At 35.9% G+C, this 22963-nt stretch overlaps 1 protein-coding gene across 2 annotated transcripts; it reads left to right on the top strand.

Moving 5' to 3' along the window:
• Nucleotides 1–1010: 1010 nt before the first annotated feature.
• Nucleotides 1011–18946, top strand: osbpl7 (oxysterol binding protein like 7). Of its 2 annotated transcripts, XM_023949692.1 has the most exons (23): nucleotides 1011–1314; nucleotides 4829–5005; nucleotides 5902–6042; nucleotides 6130–6183; nucleotides 6555–6668; nucleotides 6760–6888; nucleotides 7000–7120; nucleotides 7382–7500; nucleotides 7638–7727; nucleotides 7894–7917; nucleotides 10656–10806; nucleotides 10945–11051; nucleotides 11147–11303; nucleotides 12279–12425; nucleotides 12509–12645; nucleotides 13075–13212; nucleotides 15679–15742; nucleotides 15855–15933; nucleotides 16253–16397; nucleotides 16474–16624; nucleotides 16834–16960; nucleotides 17134–17256; nucleotides 17912–18946. In XM_023949692.1, the coding sequence occupies exons 2-23, from the start codon at nucleotides 4874–4876 to the stop codon at nucleotides 18018–18020; spliced, it is 2559 nt and encodes an 852-aa protein (XP_023805460.1). In that variant the 5' UTR covers nucleotides 1011–1314; nucleotides 4829–4873; the 3' UTR covers nucleotides 18021–18946. The 2 variants fall into 2 exon arrangements, with proteins under 2 accessions (XP_023805460.1, XP_023805461.1); XM_023949693.1 differs by lacking the exon at nucleotides 7894–7917.
• Nucleotides 18947–22963: the final 4017 nt, after the last annotated feature.

Raw genomic sequence — 22963 nt, 5'->3', positions numbered from 1 at the left:
AGCATGGTATACTCCCTTTAATTATGATTGTGCCGCTTTCAGTAAAAATAAGACTTACTTTGGGCGGTACTGGTGGCACAGAGTGAGCCTGCTTCATTTCCCATCATCCCCTGTTTACAGTCTCCTGCTAGTTTAAAGCTGCTCACAACCCCAAGCTAACATTACTGGTGCAACAGAGAGGCAGAACAGTATTGGAGCTATCCATTCATATTGTTTTGATCCAGACACCAGCTTGGATGTGGAAATAGATCTGCTCATCTACAAGTGAATATATCAGAATGGAGCAGAGCAGGAAACTTATGGCCTGCTGTTGTGAATTTTCTGTAACAACTTCAAGATTTTGCCATTTTAAAATCTTGCTCTGATTCACTAAAATTTGAACAAACAAATAAAATATTTAATATAAATATATATAAATAAATAATCATCATTATAAGAAATGTTAAGAACATGTTAAAACACCAAAAACACTAATTACATTGGAGTAGGTCTTTAAATAATCCCAGCAGATAGAAAAATGTTAAAACACATCAGTGGGAGAGTAAAAAAATAAATAAAGGTTGAACCAAAGCAAAAGTGGTCACTGGTCCATGTGGCTAATCTGTAGATTACAGCACAGTAATCTGGGTCGATTAGTCTATTATGGCCAGATTTTTATAGAAAGGCATTAGTGACACTCAAAATTCACGCCTGATAATTCTGCAGCAAGAGAGAAAATAATTGGAAACCAATGAGGAATGATTTAATAGTTTATATTATTAAAATATGAAGAAAAATGTAGATAAATGATTGAAGTTCTCATGATAGGTGTGATGTTAATTAGTAGCTAAAATTTGCTGTGAATTATTGAAATAATGCAAAATCAGTGACATCCCCTTTTATATATTCAATTATAGTTTGAAAATTCACAGCTTTATTTCAGATCTGTACACTTTAATGTGTAGTCTTGATTGGCACAGTGAGAGGAGCCTCATAGACTTACCCCCATCAACATCTCTTGTAGACAGTCTCTGTAATTCCAGCTAATGCGGATAACGCTCAGAACACAGTGCGCATGGTGCACAGCCGCGCCTGGATTTGGAGGCAGCCCATGTCTCTCACCGGCACAGAGAGGGCACGACCTGTCAGATTATACAGTCAGATTTAGTGATCATCTGTGAATATAACAAGTATTTGGAGTGCTTTGTTTGAATGTGCACGGACAAGGGGACGCAGGGTTTGGAGCGGAAGCAATGGTTTGTCATAGATTAGAAATGTGCAGATGACACTAGTCTTGGATTAATGAAAGGACAGAGATGATGAGTGGATTTTCAGGTAAGAGCTTTTTTTTCTTTTTAAAGATACATTTATTGATATTGAAAACAAAAGAAAGAATTTGTTTTGATTTAAACAGCACCAAAAAAAAACATAGTTTGTTTGGTTCTCATCTATTTTGACGCAAGAAAAATGTTAAAGGCTTAAAGATTAAGAGGTCCTACCTGTCTGTGTGTTGTTATTTGGATGGATTTAGATTGAAGCTTGCAAATTAACTTAAAAATACTATTAGAGGGTTTAAAATAAATGGCTGAAATAAAATAACATTCAGTTTAACTGTAAAGCTTTTATCTTTAGAGTCCAGATAAATCTGAATTATCATTCCAAAATCTCTTTTGCTGAATTAACAATTATAATAGACATATCCATCATTGCTTCAATTTCTAAACAAAAAAGGGATTATAACAACATAATCTGTGCATCGTAACTCCACCCCTGGCATGCTGTCTCCGCCTTGGTTGTGTTTGGACACCATTTGTATGCATCCATATGAGTGTGTGTGCTTTTTTAAAGCAAGAAATATTATCAGTGTTAAATTAACATTACCTAAAAATGAAAAAAAGTTCAATTATAAAGATGGATCTTTTTATTTAGGAATCTTTAATAGAGTATGCCTTTCTTGTGTAAAATCCAAACAAGTGTGTTCTCTGGGGTTTCTCTTGAGTAAGCAAACTCAGGATCCTTCAAATCCCTTCATCCTGTTTCCACCACATCATGCTTTCATTTCCGAGGTCAGTTACTTCCCTCATCTCTTTCCCTTACGTAACACCAAGGATACCAGAGCTGGTTTACATCTGCACATTTCACACACACGCGCCACGCACAAAACACGAAAACACATCAGCAGAGCTGGACTCTGACAAGGAGATTTTCCAACCTGTTATAAATCCAAAAACCCACCTGTTTGTAAAAACAAAAATACAAATGACGGAATTTGTATTTTAACAGAGTTGGAAAAAAAATCCCTTTTATTTTGAAAAGTGCGTAAAACTTTTTAGAGCAATTTTATACATTAAAAGTAGACTTTGACATGGGTCTTTCAAACTGGAAAGGTTTAATTTGTAAATATTCTCATGCTCTTTCATGCTGTGTGAGTTCTCTCTGCTTTAAGATCAACTTACTTGGTGTCCAAGTTGCTAAAAGTATCTTAAAACATTTGAAGAAAAACCAATTAAGCAGAGGTTAATCCTCTCCTCACAGGCAGTGTTGGACATGGTGTCGCATCAGTGGATTAGCAAGACAGAAAACTGGCCAAAACCCCCAAAAGCCACTCTCTGGTTTACCCTTGGGTGTGTTTGCCATTTTTCTTATTTACACATGCTTGATTTTTTTTCTATCCTTTTTAATCTGTTTATTTTGTACATATAAAATTTTACTATAAGAAAAAAAATTCTTATGCAACAAAAATATAACTTTTTTTCTTTACATCCCTAAACATTTGTTTCTTTGTGGCTTTATAAATTTAAAATTTAAAACAAACAATTTCAGTTTATTGTTTGTTGGATTTTTGTTTCATAAAGCAGCCAATGGGGCCTCTTGGACATGTTTTGTCCAGGGCATTAAAACTGGCTGATCTGGCTATGGCAACATTTTTACAATATGTTTTATTTTTAAAAAAACACTGAAAGTCTAAATTAAAAAAATGAAAAATCCAGTCATCCAGCCATCAAAAAGCCTAAAAATCTCTGTTTGAGGGTAAAATAAAACGTTTTTAGCTTCTATCGTGGCAGACAAATATGTTGAGTAAATCTTTACAATTATATTTAATGTGTTTTTCCCACTTTTATTTCACAGTTAGAAACAAAAGCAATACCGTATTTTCCGGACTATGAGTCGCACCGGAGTATAAGTCGCACCAGCCCAAAAATGCATTATAAAGTAGAAAAAAACACAGATAAGTCGCACTGGACTATAAGTCGCATTTTAACTTTCACAACCTCATATGACACAATCATAGCAGACTGTTTATCTAATAATTTCACAGTAATTATTTCTCATACTTATTTATTTATTCCTTTCATGAAGCATCATTGGCCAACTAATACTCTGTTTTAATCCTGTTTTTGTAGAAACAGTTTTCACTTTTATTGCATTTCTGAATCTATGAAATCAATGGAAAATAGAATATTATGTTGTTAGCCTTCAAGATCTTACTGTAAAAAAAAGTTAGCTGATTCTCTGAGTCACTTAACATCCTCTTAACACTTAACATACCTCATACATCAAATTGACCCAGGAACATCATCTCTGTTCCTCACAAATGAACATAACAGGAGGGTTAACACTGTATTTATTTCAATTTATTTCTAATATAAGTCGCTGCGGAGTATAAGTCGCACCCCTTGCCAAACTACGAAAAAAAGTGCGACTTATAGTCCGGAAAATACGGTAAATACATGCTCTATTTTTATGACAGGTGTAAATAGAAAATGGGAAACATGCAATCTGTATAAAATGGACAACAGTTCTGCTTTGGTTCCAGTTAAAATACTTTATTAATAGTTTACCTGAGCCGACTCTTTCAGAAGTGTTTAAATGAAATTTCTCCTGAAGATTCCGCTCAGTATTTGTGGTTCAGTGAAGGTATAGAGGTTCTCAAGAGCCCTTTAAGGCAGTTTTCTTTTTTTACCTTTTATTGTGTTTTCTTCATTTGAAATGATTTCAGGAGATGATCAAAAGACAAATAGTTTAGTGAAAAGTTTTGAGATCCAGAATTAAAAAAGTACTATTATTATCAAAATAGACAATTTTGGTAATTGAATTTTTATAAATCAGACATTTCAGTTAGTTTTAAAATTATAAGAATTATCAAGCAACTGACAAGCTTAAAGTGTTTGAAGTGTTTCAATACATTTTATAACACAACTGCACAGTCTATTTGTCAGTTTCAAAATAAAAGATAAAATAGTTTATTTTTTGCTTTTGAGTAAATGTATTTTTCTTTTTAATCTGTCTAACTTTTGATTTTTAAAGGGAAAGTTCAATCATTTTATTCCCACATACAAACCAGGCTATCAATTTTCTCAAATACTATTAAATTTCTCTTTGATTGTACGGTCAGTGTTTTCTGTTGACTCAAAAAGGGATGTATGTGTGGCTGAACGTTTTCTGTTTTCATGTTGAATCAGCACCCGTGATTTTGTGTGGATCTCTCCGCTTTTTTCTCCCTGTCAGGGACTCAGAGGCTGAGCAGCCTGATCTGCTCTGTGCTGGGAGGTGGGATGGGGGTTTGGTTAAGGAAGCTTCTGCAGCCAACTGTTAAAAGAGAATGCTCAATAAGTTACACAACCCAGTGGATTATACTGTTCACCCTAAAGAACATCAGTCAGAGGCTTTAAAGGAAGGTCATGTCTGTCCATTTTGGTTATTTGTTTAAACTACCACTACACTGTTTTTAAAATCATGCATTTCAATGCAAAAAAAGGAAAATCAAAGAAAAATAGAAATGGTTTTAAAATTGTCCCACTTGTAGAGCAGAGCATTTTATTTGATGTTTCTTTTACTCCTCAACAAGCTGCCAGTCACCACATGGAGCAGGTTTTGAGGTCCATGCTCTGAAATGGACTCCAATGGAAGTTCTCTCAATCGCAGCCAGTCGCTGGCGAGTGGTCTGGAGAAGACTTCAGTGACGTGGAACAAGCGGGCCCTCTCCCAGAGCAGCAGCACTCTGTCATCTCGCCATTCCAGACAGGTGAGCCACACATCACTCAACCTTTTTATTACAGCCTTGCTTTACCGCTACAGCCAGTTTTAACATTAGATACATTTTCCTTAAAAGGCAGGAGCAGTAAAAGCTGACAGATATTGTAGGATTCAATGCTTTTTAAAAAATATATTGTTACATTTTAAGCAAATATCAAATTTACTTGATGAGGAACCCCCCCCCCCCAAAAAAAAACATACAAACTACAAGCAAACTGCTTCATTAATAAATGCAAATATTAGTGTACGTTAAAAAATATATATTACAAAATAAGTAGAATGAGAAAGTAAAAACAGGTTAAAAAAGCAACAAATTAATTACATGTGAAAAACAAAACAGAAGTTCTTCCTTTCAAAGAGAGTTTAAATTGATAACATAATTTTTAACATAATTTTAATATCACAAATTGTATAAGATATGTATTTTAAGGAAGTCAGTTTTTAATAAAACAACTGATTTGAAAAAAGTACAATATGAATTGGCTCACAAAATTGTATTGAGTTTTGTCAATTTTTAAAAATTCATAAAGTGAGTATTTTTGAGTATTTTTAGTTGTGACTATTAGTGAATATTTTTTCTTTATAAATTAAGGTTAATGAAAACAAACATTTTCTTAAATTATAGGATTAAATCATTAACATTTCAAACCTGTCAGATCCTCCATAAATATAAAAAAATGCTGTTTGTATTTGTTAAGTTCTTTATTTTCTTTTGGAATGATTTTTCTGATGAAATGTCCCCTTAAATGTTAATAGAGCACTGGAGATACTGTTTACATATTATGGGTAAAAATATCAATCCAACTTTTGGCAATAATTATTAGGCAATAATATTAGCAACATTATTAGGTGTTAATCATGAGCTCTCAGTTATGTTTTCCATAGATGATCAAAGACTGGGAGGTGATTGATGACCTTGTAGTAGAAATGCGTGCAAGTGAAAATCCTCAGGAAATGACCCCACCAGGAATCTGTGAAGGATATCTTCTAAAGAGGAGAAAGTGGCCTCTTAAAGGGTGGCACAAGGTGAGAAGTATTTGACGTCAGTCAGAAAAGAGCAACACTTTTTTCATTCAATTTTCTCCTTTTAAAGGGAATTTTTTTTTTTTTCAGCGATACTTCGTCTTAGATGGGGGAACCTTACGCTACTCCAAAAATCAACAAGATGTGAGTGACCCCTAAAAAAAACAACAGTCAGTAAATTATGTTAGAACAACTGTTTAACATCATATCTTGTCTACAAAAAAGGAAATTGTTTTCCATTTGTGAAACAAGTTTTTTTAGAATTGCCAAAAAATCTTATTTTAGACACCAAATAAGTGTAAAAATATGTGTATAAATGCAGCTTTTCTCAATTTATTTGAGTACTATTTAGTATACTTATTATTGTATCTTCCTTGTTATCTATATTTTTATTTTCTGTCCAAATGTATCCTTTTACTGTCAATCTTTATTTATTCTTTGATTGAATCTGACTACCTTAGAGTACCTCTGAGTACCGTCTTTTGTCAAACACCTGAAGCTCTTATTTCTTAAAGGTTTCTAGAGGACGTATCCAGGGTTCCCTGGATGTCAGTCTGGCAGTCATGACGGTAAACAAGAAAGCAAACCGGATTGACCTGGACACAGGTGACATTCTCTATCATATGAAGGTGAATGATCATCAAATTCTGATCATTTTTTACTATTGAGAAATGCTGTTTCCTCACAATGACTAGAGAATTGTTTATTTGCCTCTCAAAGGCAAAAAGCCCGGATCTCTTTTACATTTGGGTAACTAAGCTACAGGCCCACCGCTTCTTCAAGAAGAATGAGACAGCTCATGCTCACAGCCGGGGTGGGACACGACAAGCCCAGACAAATGGAGATCTGGTGACTGCCTGCATAAAAATTCAAATTATTAAAATATAGCAGTGCAGTCTTTACAAATGAGTTACGTATGTCAACCATTGAGTGAATTCTCTTGTATTTTCCCCTCAACAGGGCACAGAACTGGGGGATTCCGCTGGAGCATCTCAAGCACTACCTTCAACCAACACGGCAGTAAACACAAAGGTGTCTGCTTGGCTGCAGCAGAGCCATCACCCAGACACGTGTGCTCAAGGTAACACTCCCCTGCAGATGCAAAATAAAATGATTATGGACCACAAATGTGACCCTTCATTAATTAAAGTTAACAAATGCAACACATAGTTTTTTTGATTTATTACCATCATTTTAACAAAATTAATGTCTTTTGAAGATATTTATTTGTTTAAAATGTGTATACTAGGAAGAATACAGCCGTCCCTGGTAACCTCCAGAGTGTTAGGAATCCCGTGGTAGAAACTCAGGAAGAGAATAAACCTCTTATGTTTACTTTCAGAGTTGAACCGTTGTAATTTGGATCTCTCTGAGCTTAACCGCCTAATCCAGAGGCTCCAAAATCTGGAGGTGGGCCAGACCTTTACTAATGGAGAACTGCAGCGCATCATCAGCATACAGGTATAAACACAGGGACAAAAAAGTGATGATTTTGTGGATATAATAGTCTTCATTTGACAAAATGCAAAAATCTAATTTATCTAATTTTTAGTTAAACATAAATAAAAAAATATTGATCATAAATTATTTTGGAGCAGAACATCTCACTTGAGAAGCCAAAGAAATCAAAATCAGGAAAGATGTGGGGCCACTCACGCACATTGTCCAGAGTGGAAGCCCTGGGAATGGTAAGAACGTTCTGCAACGTCTTTAAATGTGTATGTATTGATTTGACTCTTCACATGTGTGAAGGTTTATACTTATTTAAAATGGATTGTGATAGAATGCATACATTAAGTGTCACTGGTAACTACTCATTAACATTTTGGAGCCTTTCTCTAATTTAATCCAAAGCCTATTCGTGGGATTACCAAATCGGTGAGTTACCAACATAGTGGGCATCTTGAGACGTGACGTGAGACTCGTCTTTAAGATCCTGAAGACGTGACTTGACCAATAAAAACAAACAAGCTATCCTTTTTTTTTTCTTCACATTTGCTCTTTCAAAAATCATTAGTTGCTGAGAATTACAGAAATAAAGTTACCCTTCAAATGTTTCTAAAACTTCTACATTGTTTTAATGAAAATGATTTTCTTAAATCAGCAAAGGTATTTTTTTCTAATTTTTTTCAGGTTTTTGCGGTTTAGTCTGGTATACAGTATTTGCTTATAATACTTTTCCTAAAACAACAACAATTCCATGCTTTCTCTGCAGAAACATTCAAACACCATGTGAAATCAGAGATCAGTTAAATACATTTGCTTGCTCATTAGAAGTTAGAATCCTTTGGCTTTAGATCCACTTCCCCACGTTTTGTCTGAGCTGCAAGTCAGAGTAAACAGACGTTTATGAGACCGTCAAGTTCTGCAGTTGTATTGTAAACCCGCAAAGAAAACACAGAAAGCACTATGTATGCTTTCGTAAAGCCTTTTCCCCTCCTTCTATCTACTCTGACTTGCAGGAAAAGCACAGGTGTAACTGATAACATGAACAACATCTGGACAGTAAGAATGAAACACATCTTTACCTTTTACATTTAAAGGAATCCTTTAAATTTTATTAATTTAAAAGCAATTTTAAAAATATAATTAGTTACACCTTTGTATGACAAACAATTTATTTCACATATGTAGTACACACTTCACTTCCTTTGCTTGTCATTTAGAATGGAAAAAGTCATCAAAGCAATATTTTTTAAAGTAAAGTAAAAAAACGGGCTTTCTGGAATCGTGAAAATTGTGTTTTTACCAACTCAAGTCATTTTTTTAAGCTTGTTTGAAATTGACCCAAATGAAACCATGTCAGTTGACCAAATAGCCACTAGATGGCTTCTGATAAAGGACCCATGGTGACATAATCTAAGAGAAAAACCATCAGAGATGTGTTTTGTGGTCCACTTGGTCTGTGGGACCTAAATCACACATATTTTTCTTTCAGGGGAAAAATGGGTCTAGGTGCTTATTGGATATGCCAGTTTGTCCATATATACCCATAAATAAAACTTTGATTAATAATGTTTTTTATTCATTGTATGATTCATTACAACTAATGTCAACAGTTATTTTGGGACTTTTATGCCTGCATTAGCATGTTCAGTGTTAGGTTTAAGTTTTAGGTGTTTTGCCTCTGTAGTTAGAATTGGTGTTAATTACAGCTGGTAATGCTTCAACTCTAGAATGACCACGGTGTGTTTTAACAACCTTTTACAAACTACTGATTCACCACACTTCATATCCATCTGTCTTCACTATTAAGGACTCTGAACAAACTATAATTACTGCTGCACCATCACATGAAGAGCAGTATACAAGCTTATCTCAAAGAATCCCTGTTTCAGTGTCACGAGGCTGCTCATAGAATTGCACATTTGCTTTTGCTTTTTTGCAGAACAAGTTGCCGGTTTTAATTTCATGAAATAGTTGTGTTCTTTTGTAGTTCAATATTGCATCAGTTCTTCCTTTAATAGTTGCAAAAAAATATATATATATATAAAAATTTGAGCATTTATCCTATAGATTAAAACGTTAATCCAAAGAAAAGTTAAAGATTTTAGATTTTTAAAGGTAAAACTCAATTTGGAATTTTACTGTCCAAATGAATTACAAAATATTACCACTGAGCTGTTTCTTTCCCATTAAAATTATGGTATGTACAGTTTTATTATAGAGAAAACTTTAAACCGAAACTTTGAGATTAAAGCTGTCAAACAGTTAAAGTGAAAAAGCTGTAAAAACGACCAAAAAAAGGAAGAACGAAAAACCGTTTAGTAAATTCTTTAACTGCCGAAAAATAGTTTCATCATTTTTATTTTTGTTGCTATGGTTCTTGCGAATCTTTGCTGTCATTTTCTGACTCCATACAGAAGACAAAAAATCAGACGAAAGAGAATCAAGTTTTTAGAATACCATGCAGTTGTCATCCAAAAAAGAAAAAAGATTAAAGTGAAACAAAAACTTACAAAATTTGAGTTTGCTCTTTGAGCAGTTCCACACCGCACCACAACAACAAGATCTCACGACAATCAGTTTGTGTTAAATACTGAATGTTCAGTCAGTTTTTGTTGTTATGAGACATGTACTACTTAGTTTTTGCTTGGGATTGGGTACCGAATCGAAACTCTATGCCACATTGCTGCCAGTATCATAAAAAAACGCGAATTGTGGTGCTCTGAAGTGGGCCCAAGATGATAAAAAGAAACACTTGAGACGCGTAGCGTGAAACATATCAAATCGCCAGACTCATGCAAAAACACACCCCTAGTATTTAGTCCTCTCTTGCTTTGGATCACAAGATGACCCAATTTGGACGCAATGTGGAGAACCTGAAAAAAGGTTATGCAGTATTCAGATGTTCAATAAGCAGGTGCAATACAAGAACAGTGTTTCAGACTTCATGTTCTCTTCTTTCAGAGGAGCACTTGGATCTGTTTCAGCTGCAGACACCTGATTCGTAAAGAAATACATGTAATATTTATGCATTTGCAGCTTGAAGTGTTCCTTGCAATCTATAAAATTGCTGCTTTTCCCCTGGCTGCTCATTGATAGATTTTCTTGTGACACCTGGACACATGATAGCAGATGGGTAACTGTTGTAACCTCTCCTGTTCGCCTCACAGCTGTCCTCCAGCCACCTGAGTGGCTCTTCCCACCTTGGAGCATCAGTGCCCAACATCCCGGACTACGTCTCCTCTCAGCTGTCCCCTCCCTCTGTCCTCTCACCTGAGAGCAAGAAAATCCAGCAGGACATCTGTGCCATCTCAAACCGAGGTCAGAAAAAAAGACACACCTCTTGACTATTTTGAATTAATTAATGACCACATTTTTAGATAATTTTCTTTGGAGTATCATGGTCAACAAGATTGCTGAAATAACTGGATGTTGCTTGAATTTTCTCTGCTCTCTTAGTGTTGGCTTCTCTGAAGTCGGTTCATGAATCGTTGTCCCTGGAAAGACAGAAGCTCCAAGAATCCTGGGAAACCAGCAATGAGCACCGGTCAAATACACTAGCTGTGGTAAGAGAAATGCATCTAGCTTTGCCACATTTTACCTTTTTATTTATTAACACTGCCTTTCGTTTTCCTGTTTATTTACCCTTCTCAACCATTAGCCTGCACCGTCCCACGGACCCCCCTCTGTGGCAGATTCAGCTGCCGAGTACTTTGATGCCAGTGACGACGTTGTCTGGGGCAGTTCCTCTGAGGTGTCTGATGAATCTGGACTCAGTGATGGAAGCACCACCAACTCTGAACCGGAGGAGGGACATGGTGAGTGCAACAACTGATAATGTCTTCAGCGTCATCCAGAATTTTCCAAAAGAAAAAAAATCACCTCTAGTACCATCCACAAATTTGAACTCCTCCTAGGGATTTCAATCTATTGCCTCCTAAGTTCTCGAGCATCAATGGGAAGCTACTTGGAAAAAAAAGTTGGAATTTGTAGATGTTGAACAGGGTTAGTGTGGCAAGTTCTCAAAAGTAGCATTCCACTGCTGTTTACTTATTTTTCACTGGAGTCTGCTCAAGCTGAATGAAACAATATGACACAAGATACAACATTTTAGGAATGTGGGTGTGGTTGACAGAAAACCAAGGAAATCTAAACGGGTTTTTTTGCCCATTCTTCTAAAGATTTTCTAGACCTTTTTGTCATCCCCGGGCAACCAAAACATAAAATGGTTGCTATGGACCTAAGACCAACAGAAAAGGCACATTTTAGAGAAAACGTATTTTTTAAAATTAATTTGTCATATGAAGCTTTGACCAGGGTGGCAGGGGCAGAGAGGAAGAGTGAGGGGCGTGTAGTGGCTGCTCTGTCAGTTAGGGCGGGTCAAAAGGGGACGGTTGTTGTCTCCAAAAACAAACGGTGAGGTTAAAGATCGACAAGTTTAAAAAGTTCCATTTGGTATAGGTTTTGGTATAGGTTACTGTGTCTACACCACCAAAAAATAAATACAATATTAATAATTCAAAAAAACTGGAAGCAAACTTTATTAAATCTGTCAATAAAGTCCCACTGGTAAAAATTAACAAGATTCAGAAACAAGGTTTTGTTTAAAGGCATTTTCTCCATTCTGGCCAAAAATGTCCTAATTCCCACTAGAATTAATTTTCCAGTGTCAATATCTTTGAAAACGGATCGGACTTTAGCTCTTTTGGTCCAGAACAGCCATCTAATTTAAAGACTTTTATTTAACTTTTTCATCATTTCCAGCATTGTGATTCTTTTCTCCAACTCTGCAGCATCAGCAACTCGGAAGTACAGAGCAAGCATTTCCAGAGCTCCTAATAGTCTTGTTCCTAAGAGCACAGGACGCCGGACAACACTGCCAGCACACTGTCCTGACAACAGCCACGTGGGCCTCATGGCCATCCTCTACAACAACATAGGCAAGAGTCTTCCGCTTCATCACAGCACAAAACAGGTCTCCAACTGTGTAAGCCTCTAAGGCTCAGTTGCTGGTTCTCCTCAGGTAAAGATCTGGCCCGAGTGTCCATGCCGGCGGCTCTCAATGAGCCGGTTAACCTGCTGCAGAGGTTGTGTGAAGAGCTGGAATACAGCGAGCTGCTGGACACGGCCTGCAACACTCCAGACCCCTTCCAGAGGATGGTGGGATTTCACCCAAATTTAGAAACTTTGTTCTTTATTTACTTTTTCCTGATCAATAACAACAATTTATTAACACACAATCATTTGTAATACATATGCAGTTATTTTCAATTGGTGGTGAATAGGGATGAACAGGTTAAATGTTAGTAACAGTTTGGAATCACACACAACAGCAAACAATGGTTTCCTATTTATCTCATGATTGAATTCCAGCAAAATAGAAAAAAACAGGATAAGAAGCCAGATGAGAATAAAAACAGTTATAGGAAAAAAGTTTTTTTTTTTCTGTCAAAATCATGCTGTTTTACATAAAAATTGAATCAAACAATAACATGAAAAACCAAAAGCATTGGCCTTTTTGGTTTATTTTTTATGAAGTCATGCTTTGTTGCAAAACATTGTAAGAGCATTTGTGTTTGTATTTTCCAGGTTTACATAGCTGCATTTGCTATTTCTGGTTACTCCACTGCAATGTTTAGAAACCGCTACAAGCCCTTCAACCCGGTGTTGGGAGAAACCTACGAATGTATCCGAGAAGACCGAGGCTTTCAGTTCATCAGTGAGCAGGTGAGGTGGCTTTGCTGCAAGAGCCAAGAAACAGACCTGAAACAGGAATGGAGGCTTTCTTAAAGCTGGAGGAAAAAAAAAAGAGTAAAAAGTAAAAGTTTTTGTGATTTTCTTTTCGGTTTTTGGACCAGGCTGTTGTTCACCTTTCAGTACATTCTGTCACAGCGAAACAGCTTTCACTGATTTGCACAGGTGGTTTGGCAGAGATTTTTACGTCGGATACCCTTCTGGATATAACCCTGTATTTTATCCTGGCTGAGAACCGGCACAGGCTTGTGACTACATAGTTAGACAGCAGCATGAAAGGGTCCTGCCTAAGGATCCACACTGAATCAAGGTCAATCAGCACCCTGGGAATCGATCCTGTGCTTAATCAACTGAGCAAATATGTGGCAACAAAAAAAAAAAAACGTAACAGGGAATTCAGTTTTTTGGCTGTCTAAGAGCTTTCATCTGAATTTGTCTTGCTGTCTTTAATTTTTTTTATATCCTCTCTCTGCACTTCCCTTCTATTAATTCAAACACTTTCAGATCGCTGCTGATTCAGGGTTTAATGTGTGAGGATGCACTTTACTTCCCCGGTGCGACTGTTGTTCTCGAAGAAGTTAAAATACATTACCATTCTCAAAAACAGTCATGTAATCTGCGTGCGAACCTTAAAACAATTCTTCTTTACCTTCATGTCACCACAGATTAACACTAAATTAAAGTATTAAAAATCAGATAACGATCCTGATTTGATTTCCTTTTATTTTCAAACACAAAACAAAATAGTTAAACATGATAGGCGAAAGAGATAAAGTGCTCAAAAAAGCTAGTAAGTTGTGTTTTTTCTTAATTTGTGTTACATTTTTCCTCATTTTGATACTTTCCCCCATGTTATTTCACAACCTCACCCCACAGACAGAGGTGACATATTCTTTGTGTTGTCTTTACACAAAGTTGTTTCATTTACTTTCCTGGTAAATATTCTCCTTCTCTTTCCTCTAGCAGTTTTTGTATATTCTGTGCAAGAATGATTTGCATTGTATTATGTAATTTTTATATCTGTAACCTTTAGTACCGGTAATTGTTATTTATGGAATAAAATGCTGGTGTTTTTTTAATAATTAATGACTTATTCTTATGGCTTGTTTTTGCAATATGCATAATGACTGTAGGTTTCATTTGTTGGTGTTTCCCCATACGTCTATATTTGAGGTTAAGTGGAACTACCTGCAGCCAAAAATGACTTTACGTTAGTTTGGAAAACAGGCAGATGAAGATTAATTTCCTCTCACATTATAGCTAACTCGCTGAAAAGTGCATTAAGTTTTTTTTTTTGTGTGGAAATTCTTGAAATAGTTTGTGAAGACAACGTCTCATCTCTCTCAACATCTCTTTAATGTCTTTAGAAAACCAAATGAAGAAATAAAGAACCAAAGACTGATAATGGCTTTATAGTGGACTGAAGATTGTGAGAGTTTAAATCAGGGGTCTGCAACCTTCAACTTAAAGAGCCATTCAGACTGATTTTTTACTGACCACAACTTAAATTGAGCCACAATCTACTTCACCCTTCAGAAACATCAGGCACCGATTTATATCCATGTTACTGTTGCAATTATGAGAAATATAAATGAACTATTGTGTTTGCATGTATAAAACATAAATATAAAGAGAAGACAAGCTTTTTCCAAAATATCAAATAGTTTAAAATTTCTGTTAGACGTTCACATGACTTCCTTTCAAATGTGAGCAAATCCAGCAAATATAGTCTAGTGTAATGACAGCAGTGATAAAAAAACAACAAACAATTCATTTTACCATTTGTGTTGCATCTCAGCCAGAAATTTGTAAAAACGAAATCAGAGCTAATCAAATGAGCTCTACTGTATTTTTGAACCATAAGGAACACATAAAATCATTTAAATTGCTTAAAAATAGAAAATCTGCCTCATAATCTGGTGCACCTTAATTCTGAATACATGGTGCTCAAAAATCTGTCAACATGTTTATTTAGTCAGACTGTAACACACACTGCCCTTCAACTGTTTGGTAATGAGTTGAATAAAGATTGACTTGGTTTACTATTTTTTTTCCATCGCATTTACTTTTTGGTTACTTTTTTAGATTAAAAAACTTTTTGTTTTTTTACCCCATAATGGAGAGGTAAAAGAGTCACCTGTAGCTCTGGAGCCACAGGTCGCAGACCCCTGGTTTAGATTCTTGAAACAAATTGAAGAGCAAAGTTTTGTTTCCTCAGCCAGTCAATCAAAAGTTTGTAGCTAGCTCAATCACTTGCATGATTATTACTCTTATTTGTTGTGTGTCTTCTACCTGGAGTTCAACAGTGTTTGGTGGTCACTATTTAGGATATTTCCATTTTTATGAATTGTTTTGAGCTGTCTCTGCAGCTAAAGTCAAGGTAAAAACAAGTCTGCAGTTTCTAATACTCCACTTTGAGCCTTTTCTTTGTTTCATCAGGTCTGCCACCACCCTCCCATCTCAGCCTGTCATGCACAATCAGAGAACTTCACCTTTTGGCAAGGTGAAGCTTCTGTTACCAAAGGGAAACTGCTGTTTATTATAACATTTCCTAAAAGACTTTAAAAATGCTGTTGCTACTGCTGCCTTTTACATCAACTTCCACTTCTTCACAGATCAAAGGTGGAAAAATAAATTCTGGGGAAAATCACTGGAGATTGTGCCAACAGGAAAGGTTAATGTGACTTTGCCAAAGTAAGAGAACTTCATCTTAAAGCTTGTGAGGTGCCATTTTTTTTAACAGTGGTCTTTCCAAACAGCTGCTGAGGGCGCCATCTACTGGGAGTTTTGTCATGAAAACATTACAAATGTGTAAAACCTGTCTTTTAAGTATTTCTTGTTTAATGAAATGACCTGTCAGTCTGGATCAGTCAGTATTTTTGCTTTTTATCTAAAAGATTAAATCATTTACTACAGAAAGTGAAAAATAAAATTTCTGTTATCTAGGAAAACAAAACATTTTGACCTAAGCTGCTCGATTTTTGTTGACTGATTGTTTTGGATATTTTGGCAGGTATGGGGATCACTATGAGTGGAACAAGGTTGTGACCTGCATCCATAATGTGCTGAGTCAGCAGCGGTACCTGGAGCACTACGGAGAGGTCACCATCCAAAATCTCAAAAACAGCATCTGCTCCTGCAAGATCACATTTGTCAAGGTGACTGAAACTTTTGTCTGCTGTCACTCAACTTGTCGGACCAAGTGTTTACCATCACGTGACATTGTGTTTGAAGTCTCGTTACTGGGGTTCGGACACCAACAAGAATGAGGTGCAGGGGACGGTGATCGACCAAAGCGGTAATGTCATTCACCGGTTTGGAGGACTTTGGCACGAAGGAATCTTCTGTGACACTCTTCCAACTCCAAAATGTGTTTGGAAGCCGAGTAAGTTTGGCCTTTTACTTCCCAGATAACTGGCCAAGAAATTCAAGTTTGAACTAGTAGAAGTCTAAAAGCGAAGGCAGACTATCTATAAAACACTAAAGTAAAATGACTCAATGCTGCTTCTGCTAAAACCTGACATCCGACAGAATGAAACCAAAAGAGTCAGGTTGGTGGAGCAGCTTACCTGAGAGGCGTTTGTTGTCTGACAGATCCACAGCCTAAGGATTACTTGATTTATTATGGCTTCTCCACCTTTGCCATGGAGCTGAATGAACTCACCCCAGACCTGAAGCCTCTTCTGCCTCCCACCGACACCCGCCTACGCCCAGACCAAAGGTCAAACATCCCCATCTATTTGATCCTTTCTATGATCGAAAACCAAGAGTAGATTTGAAAGAATTTACCTTATTTAGAGAATCCAAAGCAGAATAAGTTTACACCTAATACTGTAGTAGAGGTGCTTGGAGGTGGTTGGTAAACACAGGAAAACATCTTTAAACTTTCTGCAGAATGCTGGAGGAGGGAAAAGTAGCCGACGCAGACAAGATGAAAGATGACATAGAGGAAAAGCAGCGGGAACGGAGGAAGGAGCTCTCCAAAAAAGGGGAGGAGCATGTCCCACGCTTTTTCAAGTAAGTTTTAATCACTTAAAGTACCACTCCAATCAAATTCATGTTTTTGGTGTTTTTTAAAACGTTCTTGTGGCATTTTTTTTCATGATGGAGGAAATTTAAGTTTAAAATTGCATTTCTGAGTATTTCTTTGTTCAAATTGTTGTAAATCAGGAGCAGATCCAAAAATGGCATTTGAAAAAGAGTTTATTTGTTACATAGAAAACAGGCTGGGTGGTCCACAAGCTCCCTGTGCCGCTCCATTCTGATGCATCTCCTTGTAATGCATCTCCATGATCGTCTTTGCTTTCCAAATCTGAGTATATGACTCTAAACTGTGCAGGTGGATAGCTCCAACATTTCTTTCCCATTTTTGTTACACGGCTGATGTTAGATTGGGGGTCTAATCAGCAAAAGATGATTAGAGTGGGACTTTAATGTATTTACACCTTTGTGCTTGTGAGTCACATCAGCATTTTGGAATTTTACTCAAAAGTTATACTTTTACCTTTAATTAGTCCTTCATCAACCAGTAAAAACAACTGAATGGATTTAAGGAAATTAAGCTACAAAAAGTCTTTTATTTTGAAACTTTCCCTTTATTTGTAATTTGTCTGCTATGTGAGACACTGGTGTTAAATATTGTGCATGTTTATATTTCCATGTTTGTCCTCAGGAAAGCCAAAGACTCCTCTGGACAGGATGTGTGGCTGACGAACAGCACATATTGGGAGCTCAGAAAGAATCCTGGTTTTGCAAACCTCGATAATGTGACTCTGTGGTAAAAAGACTCTGGCAGAACCTCATCAAAGAGGGATAAAAAGTAAAAACGAGGCTGAAACTTGAGACAGCATGCATGATCCGCTCCATCTAAGAGTGGAGACTGTGCTTCTCATCTCACTCCATCTGCAGACCCATGACTGGCTCATGGGGAACCTCTTTCATAACAAATGGGGAGTGCAAAGAACTGTAGAGCTAATTAAGACTTTTAGAATTATTCTCAAAGCAATCCACATAAGACAGTATGTGGAAAATGGACTTAATTGAAACTGTTGTTTTAGCTTCACCTAAGTTGAACTTTCCTATGAAATATTGAAAAGGATTATTTTTACCTTCATAAAGAGAAATTAAAACCACTTTTTAAACATTTGCATCTTCCACCATTCCCACTATGCTTCAGATATGGGATTGTTTTGCTTTTTTTAGATATTTTATGATACTTTATCCTATTTTTTGTGATTTTCAGAGTTCCCTCTGAAACCGATTAAGCTGTATTTCTCTATCAGGTTTGCATAGACATTATTGTTTTGTGTATAAATCTTGAGGTACAGTAAATTCCATTTTGTTTACAAGTAATTCACTGCAGTCCACACATATGTAGGTTCCCTGCATGTGTTTTGCAGCAGTTTAGCTGATAATAATTTTCTGGAACACCTGGATTGATGAAAGATGACGCCACCCAAGAAGGAGGCGAGGATGCATCTCTCAATCTGCTTTTTCTGCTACAGATAAGCCAGATAATAAATGAACAAATTGGACTTATTATTAATTAAAATTTGACATGATAAAGTACCATGCAATAAACACCTTTCAGGAAAAATGACAAAAAAACATATTTTATGTATTTCATTATTAGAATGCTGTTGCTTGCAAAAATGTTCATACTGTATTTGTTCATTTATGCAGTATATTAAATTGCAAATTCAACAATTTTGTTGTACCCAATTTATTTTCTTTCCATCTTTTTATTTATTTAGAACAAATAAATATAATTAACAAAACAAATGACAATTTGCATAGTTACACAAGTACTTTGGATGAAGATTAATTACTTACTACTTATTCAATTCACTTATTTATAAACATGTGCATCCATTTTAAATATTTATTTGGATTATTTTACGGCTACTTATAAACCAGCTCTTTTTTTTAGCAGTCATGCATGTATGTATTTCTGCATGTCTAAGACTGTTCCCCCCAAATATAGAAAATTAAAACAGGCTGTATTATATATGTGTAAATATATATATACAGTCTTATAGAGTCTTACCTTTAAAAATACTGAAAAATGAAATGTAACAGCAAAGGTGTAGAGAAAGGGTCCATCCTAAAGTGTCGGAACATTTTTCTTTTTCTTTTGCCTCTGTTTTGAAAACCTTTTCCTCATTTAGCCAGATGCAGAGTTTTGAAGTGAGTCTGATGTACAGTTTTATCAGACTTAAGGCAATTCATTGGTTCCCTTCTCTACCTCTGCCGGTTCCAAGCCCGGTTTGAGAAGGTTGCGTCAGGAAGGGCATCCGGCGTAAAACATTGCCAAATCTACCATGCGACTCGTTCGCTGTGGCGACCCCTGATGGGAGAAGCCGAAAGTGGAAGAAGGCAATTCATTGGTTATAAAGAAACATTTATCATTTCAAATAACTAATTTTCTTTCACTGCACAGTAACATGAAAATAGAATTGTATTTTGAAAAACATAAATCACTTGAAAGGGTCAAGTACTGTATATAATTTAATCGTTATTTTATGAAATTAAATAGGAAAAAGAATCCCAAATCAAGAGAGAATTTAAAGGTGAATGATGCAAACAGAAGAACGTTCCAATTTTTTTTTTTTCTTTAGCACTCCTTAATGTAAACGATTTTTATTTTTCCATTAAAATTAAACCTTTATAAGAACATAATACAGTCATTTAGGTCTTGAACTTCTAAAGGATGAGATAAAAGTTTGTAAAAGACAGATTCCAAGATTATACGGCAATATTGTAGGTCAGAAAGTAATTTATCTGTGTCCCGATTAACAAGAATGGAACTTTATTTTATTGTTAAACAAAATAAACATATGAAGACATAGACTATTTTTCATCCTTTAGGCCTCTCTTGCAGTCCCAAAGATGCTGTAATTTTGAATAGAAAACATCAATGATTTTTACTCACGACAATAATTATGAAGCAACAGATCTATTTGGGCTTTATTGTTACTTATTACTTAAAATCCTGGTAGCTCTGTAGTTTCTTAACAGACCACAAATTTAAGCCCATGCATTTTCTTAAAGAAAGCTTAAGATGTATTAACTTCTTTAGCATTCAATATGATTATTTCAGCATTATTGTTTCTTTTCTTACTGTTCCTAATGTGCTCTCAGTAAAAAATGAACTGATTTATTTTTTAATAAATGATTTTACTTATGAGTAGATAGAAGATATCAGACATTACTTATAATCTAAATTATTTTTAATGCATGGTAATTAATTATCCATAAAACTATGTGGTATGTCTCTACGTTTCAATGAAAAAAGAAAAAAGCTCTACGGATAATGTCTAAGGCATGACCAAGTCTATGAGAAATATTCAATGAAATTCTGCAAATTTCCTTTTTAATGAATTGTGCCTTTGTGATGTTATTAGAATAGAACGTATAAGTTATTTAAATAAAAATCCCATATATTTAGTCGGATCTAAATATAAGGCTGATTAAATTTCTACAACAGCCTAGTCTTAAACGTCTGAAGCTGAACATTTTCAGAATTTTATGAAAGTGCAAAAAAATAAAACACTTAAAGCCCTCTATAAACTGTGAGTAATTTTATGTCTGTCTCTGTAAATAACAAATTAGCCTTGCTTGACACAGAGGGCCGTCTGTTGCCCCCAGTGTTGTCCATGTCCATTAGCACACCTGGTGAGGACTGAGACACAGACCTGTGATCAGCCGCGACTTTAGCCTCACTCTTTATTTTTGTCACCAGACTTAGAGTGGAGCCTCTGTCAAGCAGTGTCACCACGTGATAGATCCTCAGACCGAGGGGAAATTCAGACTGTCTGTTGGGTCACTTTGTGCTTCCTGTTTACCATGCACTGCAAGTGTCAGTGCCATGTCCCTTATCCACAAGTGAGTGTCCTAATCCTAAATCCAGCTGATGGTCCAATTGGGAGTATCATGTTGGGAGTATCCCATTACAAAAGTGATGAGTAAAGAAAATGTTATGTGTGAATAAATGTATACATTCTAGCTGCTGCAACACAGCTCTGGGGGCTTTTTTCCTCGTTGTTTTGCTTTAAGATTTTTTGTTTATTTAATTTTCTACAGTAATAAGTTAAAGTAACACTGGTTGTGGCGTAATGCAGTGTCAGGCTTTACTAATAATTTTAAGTAATATTTTCACATTACATCTTCACCAGCTCTTTTATGACACTTCAGTTTAGTTGTTCAATGCAGTGAACGCATGAGAATTACCAAATGAAAAGATACCAAAAATATATTCTTTTCTCAAAAAGCATTTTTTTAGTGTTTCTTAAGCACACAGGCCTCAGGTCCCCTCTTTTGGTCTCTTTTTCTTATTGTTAACTTTATTGTTAACCTCTATTGTCATTTTTATTAACTACAAGGTCTAAAGCTGAAGGTTCCTCCTTTAAATCTGCAAAATGTACTTTCACTAAACTAATACTATTTAGTCATAACTGTACTATACTTTGTGATATGTTCGTCACTTGAGGTGTTTTGCTTTACTTTGCAGATTGAACACAGAAAGTAATTTAAAAGTAAAACAGGACTCACGTAATCTATTACAATCTTGAGATAGTATTATTGTAAATTGAGAGATTTCTTCCATCCATCCATCCATCCATCCATCCATCCATCCATCCATCCATCCATCCATCCATCCATCCATCCATCCATCCATCCATCCATCCATCCATCCATCCATCCATCCATCCATCTTCTGAACCCACTTAATCCTTTTTAGGGTCATGGGGTTGCTGGAGCCTATCCCAGCAACTGTTGGACAAAGGCGTACACCTTGAACAGGCCACTATTGCAGGGTGGTAATTAAAAAAAAAAGTAAACTGTAACTAATTTGCTCAAGATTAATTGTGAGATGATTATGCACAAGGATTTTTGTGATTTTAGGATCTTCGTTTTTTGTCATGTTTTGTCACATTAGGTTTAGCTTTTAAATCATCCACAGCTGTCTTAATTCGTGTTATTTATCCCTTAATTATCCCTTCTTTACATTTTCTGTTTTGGTTCTCTCTGGTTTCTGTCATATTTAGATTTATTTATTAAATGATTACATTTCCGACACTGACTCTGGTCTCTCACAAACTGGGTCCTCATCCATCAATTCCTGACAGATATCAGTCGTTTGGGTATAATTAGAGGAATTCTTACACTTTCCTATTTAGTCATTCTTTACTTTACTAACCCGCTGAGACCTTGTCGAGGTTTCTTCAACCAAAGAGCCACAATAGAGGGGTAAAAGAGCCATGTGTGGCTCCGGAGCCTCAGGTTGCAGATATAGCTAATCTTAAAAGCATATATTTGCTTAAAAATAGAAAACTAGTTATCTTTTGCAATCAAAATGTAAAAAAAAGTTTTAAATCGCCACAATTTAGCTTTGGGGTTCGGCTGGATGGCTCAGTTGGTTAAGCAAAGAACTGGCCCCCTGGGAAACTTTCACACTTCTGCCTAACTATGAAGCCAATGGGGGCACAAGTCTGGGTCCACCTCTGACATTTTCTAGCCCAGATAAAATACAGGGTTGTTTCAGGAAGGGCATCTGGTGTAAAAATCTTTGCCAAACCATTTGATTCCTGATGGGATCAGCCAAAAAGTGAACAAAAGCAATTTAGCTTTGAGTACAGCTAAGGTAATAAAATCTTGTTCCAAAGCTTTAACCAGCTGCAACATTTATGTAAAACTTGCCATGCTATTAAAGCTGCTTTTGACT

This window comes from Oryzias latipes, chromosome 19 (genome assembly GCF_002234675.1).
Source record: "Oryzias latipes chromosome 19, ASM223467v1".
Classification (NCBI taxonomy): domain Eukaryota; kingdom Metazoa; phylum Chordata; class Actinopteri; order Beloniformes; family Adrianichthyidae; genus Oryzias; species Oryzias latipes.
Note: the sequence above shows the minus strand (reverse complement) of the source record. Positions and strands in the feature narration are given on the sequence as shown.